The 7006-nt window shown below is 38.0% G+C and overlaps 1 protein-coding gene across 1 annotated transcript; it reads right to left on the reverse strand.

The window, feature by feature from the left end:
• Positions 1-2902: 2902 nt before the first annotated feature.
• Positions 2903-3766, reverse strand: LOC138887164 (uncharacterized). Its single transcript, XM_070168880.1, has one exon. The coding sequence runs from the start codon at positions 3764-3766 to the stop codon at positions 2903-2905; it is 864 nt and encodes a 287-aa protein (XP_070024981.1).
• Between the last annotated feature and the right edge of the window lie 3240 nt (positions 3767-7006).

Consider the following 7006-nt stretch of genomic DNA (forward strand, 5'->3'; position numbering starts at 1 on the left):
GTGAGTTTAACAATGGTGGTCGGTTTGTGGCCTTACATGCCCTGAGCAGTTTGAATCCGCGACCACCTCGTTGTTAGAGAACTGATTTGCAAGTAATGGTACCCAATGACTAGGAGGCTCTGTACCGTGTTCTGGAAACTTCAGCTTTTTATCTATCGCCTCCAGCTGTTTCATAACCGGATGTCTAAGGTGCTGTTGAACCTTTTCTATAAAGCAAATCTTCACTTTGGCAGTTTTTCGTTTTAAAAATCAAACTTGATTTTTTTTTGCACCCGATATTAGTTTGTGTATGTGGTGCTATCAGCTTTGCCCATGAAGCAAGTCTTGTTTCGCGATCTTTTTGATTTCTTCGAAACACTTTGTTCAGCTTATTAGAGAAAATCACAGTTGGATTCGTGCCTTTGTCAATGCCGCATATGCCCTACATCCTTTATTTTGCACTTCTAGGAAACAATGACCAATTTTATGGCCCTTTCTTTATTGGTTTCTAAACAAATAGACCAGCAAACTTTTGGAACTTCCGTTGGGATGAACCCTCAGATCTCGTTTAGCTTCAACAAGCTTATTGTGCATGTTGCTTCCTGGGTACGTCCTCTTCGATGTGCCAGGATAGAACTCGTTTTGTACAATTGGAAAGCTGGTAACAGATGTTGAAATCATTTCTTGGTTGTTTTAACAAAGACTGACTCAAAAAATAAAAATGCAAATGGATAAAATGGCGCGATGTAAAAGTGATAAGGAATAGTATTTAACAGAAAATGCCATTTTACGGGGAGAGAAAGAAAAAAAGGGCTCATTTGAATATGGTAGCCAACTTTAATGATCATGATATTCATTTTGGACTGAGCGGCCGAATCTATCCAACCAATCTACCCTTTCTTCTTGTTGTTCCTTTTCGTCTTTGAAGTTGGCCTCTTTGTGCCAATCATTTGCATTAAATCATAGCTCACCTTCGACCAGTGGTGCCCTGCAAGGTTTTTACCAACCGGCCTCTCTCATTTATTTATCTCTACTTATCATTGCCTTATAGTGCCCATGATGGTTTTCACCAATAAGACTCTCTCATTTCCATTCATTATCTCTTCTTTTTTTTTGACTTTTTGTGCGAGCAACTTGACATTGTTCTACGTTGTGTGACAACTGTTGCTTACTGCGTGTTTTCCTTGGCATTCTTAAGACTATTTGGAAGGTTTTTATTTGGAAGGCTTTTGGAGGGGGTTAGAAAGAAAGGGTCACATTAAGGCTCAAAATAGACTCCAGATGATAGGGTTATATATTTACAACTTTTGTAATCGACTCTTCATAAAAATAAAAATAAAAAATAAAAATTTTCTTGCCCCAGTTTCAGATAATTGGGAATTTTTATTTTTGATTTGTTTAGACTGAACCCTAGTGTAGAGCTGCCTACGTATCCTTTAAAGGAATCAAGTCAAACGTAGTTCAAACTAACACGAAAGATTCCTTTGTTGTTTTTCTTTTCATTTTTATTTCTTTCCTTTTCTTTTCTTTTGTTTATATAACAAATTACCCCAACTCCTATTTTCTAGTAGCATGGATCTTCGATTTTTTTTGACTCTATACTTGATTCCAAATAAGAGGGGTGAAAGAAAAATAAAACAGGCACAAAAGGGGTAACGAAGGGTATAAAGTATTTGGGTAGCAGAAAAAAGGGCCTCCCAACCTCAGGAATGCCAACGTTCTATCTCTTCTCAGGTTCGGCATTGATGGACATGACTCTCTTCTTGGTTTTATCAGTTGTATAGTTCCGTAGTCAATATCTTGTTTGCAACAAATGCCTTTTGACAATTTGGAGCCACCTTTTCTTGATCCTTGTCCTGATGTAGAAGGGTGCACTTCAGTACCAACTAATCATTTTAGATTCCCTGGAAAGCACCTTCTTTGGGAATTTGGGTCATCTTCCTTAATGTGATCAGATTATGCAAGCCATGGCAAAAAGCCTTTCATCTATTATCACAACAAAACTTTCAATTATCCTTAAGCCAGTATTCATGATAGGTTTGAGATAAACATCTTTAACCTCTACGGATATGACTATTTTGGTTCCATATGACAGGCTTATCATCAAAGTTCTTCAACCTCTTATTTATCCTCCAAGTGTTTTTCCTCGATTCAATTAAAGACTGGACAAGCTTTCTAAAATCTAGCCAAAAACTCTGCATGCATGTCATGTTACTAAAATTGGCGTGAAAAGAACTATATATGCAAGAAGAACTAAACACAATGGATTAAATGACACAAAGAAAAAAGTTAAATTTCATTGATTAAAGGATGGAGAGGCTTGATGACAGGACAAACAAACAACATCTTGCTCACAACCTCGAAATAATCTGGATGATAAAAATTATGACAAAATAAGTTACCAAGACTCTTTTCCCGGCAAGGAAGGGAGTGACTTTCCAATTATCAAGCTCAACATCTTAGCTACGAATTTGCACATCAGCATCAAATAGGATCTTCAACAATTTTGATCGCCTTGCATTCAGTGGACAAGTTCTTGACATTTTTCACCAAACCATCCCTATATTTTCATCATTGTAAATCATTCGAATAATGCGTGCTTGGTTATGACGTTTAGGGTGCCATTATCTTGGACCACGATCATTCCTTCTTGAATCATTATTTCTATTTCCTTTTTCAAAGCCTGACAATCCTCAATGCTATGTCCCTGGACATTAGAATGGTACATGTACCATACAGCAGGGTTAAAACCTTTTGCATATGGATCAGGAACATACCCTTAAAGCGGCTCTATCATGCCGCAATGTTTCAACCTTTCAAACAAACTTGTGTAGGATTCTATGATTGGCGTGAAATTGTCCCTTCGCTTATGTTACCTTTCATACTCTTGTTTTGGACGAGCGTTGTAGAGTGAATGAGAGTTCTAATGTTTTTGAAGAAGGTATGTTAAAGTTGGGGCCCACATATGTTGGCAATTGGGTGGCTTGGCATAAGACTGAGTTGCATACTGTGGAGCAACTGAGTATTGCGGATCCGGGGGTTGAGGTGCTCCTTGTTGGCCTCTTTTTGCCTGTGATGCCATCATGGCCTCCTCATCTTTCTTCTTTTGGTTATCAAGGCTATTCGGCCTATTATAGATTTCCTTGGTGGCTTCTTTGAGAGCCGCTTGACTTATAATTCGACCAGTATTGAGGCCATTCCCGACCATTTCTCCTATCTTGATTGCATCAGCAAAAGGTCTACCCATTGCAGCCATCATATTTTGAAAATAATCAGGATCCTGATCCTGAAGGAAGACAGTTATTAACTCATGTTCATCCATGGGTGGTTTAACTCTAGATGCTTGCTCTCTCCACCTAACGACATACTCCCTGAAGCTTTCAGCCAGCTTTTTCTTCATACTGGACAAGGAATTGCAATCTGGCACAATATCAATGTTGTACTGAAATTGTTTGATGAAGGTCTGGGCCATATCGTCCCAAACATGCCAGTGAGAGATATCTTGGTAAATGAACCATTCAGAGGCTGCCCCTACCAGACTCTCCCCAAAATAAGGCATCAGCAACTCTTCTTTTCCTCTTCCACCCCTCAGCTGGTTGCAATACCTTTTCAAGTGGGCGATAGGGTCGTTGTGTCCATCATATTTCTGAAATTTTGGTGTCTTGAACCCTGGGGGTAAATGGATGTGAGGAAACATGCACAGATCACTGAATGTGACACATTTGTGACCACTTAGTCCTTGGATGTTCTTTATGTTCTGCTCAAGACTTTTCATTTTCCTGACCATCTCATCTGGCTCTCCTGTCTTTACAGCCTTTTCATTTTCTGCAGGTAACTCATACTATAGGGTCTGATTATGTGGATCTGAACCCTTAAAAGCCATGTATGAAGAGTAGTATTGGTCATCATAAGCATGAGATAGTGGCTCGATGTTTGGCCTCATCACAAGATTTGGTGGGGGGATTGTATACGCTGGTGCGTCAGACATGATGAGAGGGGTGGTCCTAACCGGTGCGGCAGAAGGTCACACATTGGAGGTACCAGGGGCGACAAGGAAACTGTAGTTTGGCACATACCCCAGAGGTAGAATGTGATCGCTGTTGCAGGGAGCGGTGGTTGAGTAACCAGGGGTATGGTGGAAGTTCCCTCTGAGTGACCCTAAGGCGGAGGTTGACCGGAGACCCAAGCCTGGTGCACATGAGATAGTTGTTATTTCAATCTTCTTACTTCCTCAGACTCTTGCTTGACTGAGTAACCCTGGTGGTCGTCACTGACCAACTCAATTTCATCATTGTTAGTTATCGCTACCTTCCCCTTAGATCTGGTAAAGTAATGATGTGTTGCCAGTTTTACCACAAACCAACCACCTTAAGCTTACTAATTAAGAGGCAACAAATGTGTTAGGGTTAAGCATTTTACAAATACAAATCACACGTAAATATTCTATGCGCCTAACATTATCACCGTCTCTAACATGCTTTTGGAAGGCTTCATGTTTCATTCCGGCTTATAAGGTTGCTACTTATTGACGCTCATATTTATTCCTCTCTTTTTTCTTTTTTTTACACACCTCGCCTTATTTTCGAGCCCCTAAAAAGATATTTTGATCGAACCTTTTGGGGGATTGCCTACGTATCATGTCGCTGCGTGAATCAGATCATTACGTAGTTCAAAGAAATCAGGAATTAATAAATAAACTAACTCTTTTTTTTTACTCATATACAAATCAGATCACGAAGCTCCTACCAAGAAAAATATTTTTTGAATTTTTTTTTGTGGAATTATTTAAAGAAAGAATTTTAAAGAAGAAAGAATTTTTTTTTTGATATTTTCAAAAGAAAGAAAATATTTTTGGGGTTTTGAATTTTTGCCGTTGAAATTTTTTTTGGATTCTCAGTTTTCTTTTTAATTTCGGAAAGAAAAACATCTCAAGAAGAATGAAAATATGTTGCAATTCAATTTATTATTTATTGAAATTTTTGGATTTGATGTCTCAAAGATAGATTTAAAGGAAAATATTTTTAATTTTTTTTTTTTGGAATCGTTGAAAGAAAGACTTCTAAAGAAGAAAGAAAATATTGTTTTTTTGAATTTCAATTTTTATTTTTTGAAATCTTCGAAAGAAATACTTCTAAAAAAAAGAAAATATTTTTGAATTTTTAATTTTTGCCTTTGAATTTCCGAAAATATTTTTGGATTCTGAGTTTTCTTTTTAATTTCCAAAAGAAACACTTCTGAAGAAGAATAAAAGTATTTTGGAATTCAAATTTATTTTTTATTTTATTTCTGATTTGATGCATCAAAGATCAAAGGAAAATATTTTTGGATTTTCGAAAATTGGGGGCTGGACTCGATAAAGGTTGCCTACGTATCTCACATCCGGTGAGAATCAAACCCGCATAGTTCGATGAAACTGGGTACTTTTCTCTTTTGATTTTTATGAAAATTAATCTTTACACCTCACACCAGACTACTACAATTTTTTTTTAAAAAAATGATTTATTTGCACTAAACTAGGAGAACGATTCCCTTTTTTTAATTCCTCTACGCTAATTTTCTAAAGCCGGTAGACAATGAAATTAAGCCTTCCAAATGATGTATCAAGTAGCACATAAGTGAACATGATGGTCTCAACGAGGATACCTGTCTTATACGGCCCCTGTGCCCATGTGCCGAGTTTCGCTAAGTCAAATTCATGTGGTGCAAATAAAGCAAACCTACTAGGGATATCCGGCATGAGGTTTATTTTTTTAGGTTTAAATCCTAGTGGAGAATGTATCTAGACTGGCTTACTCGAGCAGACAACTCGAGTCGAGGAGGGTCAGCGTACCGGTAGCATTGCTTTCCGGCTTAGCTGGTGGTGCTCCCTGCCTAAAACATGTGTGACTAAAATCCTTCATCGGGTGACAAGCACCTCGGCTATCTTAAGAAAACGGGCTATATCAAGCAAATGCCCAATTTTTAATTTTAAGAAGACTCAGAGGGGGCACGTGAGAAGACAATTTATATGTACGGTTCATCAATATCAAAGTGAGAAAAAGCAAACAGGTAGCGCATTAAGCACAAACAAATCACAATAGATACATAAATTAATAAAGCCAAATAAAAAGTCAACTTGTACAAGCTCAAATTCTAGTGATCCCTAGCAGAGTCGCCAGAGCTGTCACACCCCTTTTTCCCACCCCAAAAGAATATGTGTGTGTGTTATGTTATGGATTATTGTGGGTTAAAGGGTTTTTCCAATTAAAGTGACAATTTTGAAATAGGGATTATTTTATTGTTCAGAGTCGCCATTTGGAATTGATTTTTGGGTGTTCCTAGTCACCTTTTATTTGAATCCCTATTCAAAGGAAGAGTTGATGTCACGACCCCAATCGGCCCGGTCGTGATGACGCCTCTCATGAAGACAAGGACAGTCGACACAACACTCACATTGACCCTTTAATCATTAATAGTCATTTTTAAGCCTTTAATTAAACAATATTTCATAATAAAATTTTGAAATAACAGTGCGGAATAAAAATACAACCCCGACATCGGGGTGTCACTAGTCATGAGCATCTATCAAGGTCTGAGTACAACAAAAGTCTAAAAATGTACTAAATATAGTAATAGCAATGAGAGGAAGGGAGAGGTGCCGCGAACGTCATGCAACCACCTTGCTAACTCTGATGACTTCGCGTCTGAGCAATCAACACCCGCTACCGGATTTCGATATACATGAATCTGCACACGAGATGCAGGGAGTAATGTGAGTACTCCAACCCAGTAAGTAATAAGAGTAAATAAAGACTGAGCAGCAGGAAATAATAAATCCACATTTACGTTAGGCTCAATGAACACAACAGGCTTTCAAATCACAATACGAGTCAATCTTCCCCGTTAAAATCCCGCTTTTAGTAAAAATCATCTTGAAATACCTTCCAGCTGTTTTAGTAGGGGTTCAATACCATTTAAAATAATAATAGAGATTAAAGTCATAATCGACCCCTCGGGCAAAGCATAGTTCGTAAAACAGCCCCTCGGG

The sequence above is a fragment of the Nicotiana sylvestris genome, chromosome 3 (genome assembly GCF_000393655.2).
Source record: "Nicotiana sylvestris chromosome 3, ASM39365v2, whole genome shotgun sequence".
In the NCBI taxonomy this organism is placed as follows: domain Eukaryota; kingdom Viridiplantae; phylum Streptophyta; class Magnoliopsida; order Solanales; family Solanaceae; genus Nicotiana; species Nicotiana sylvestris.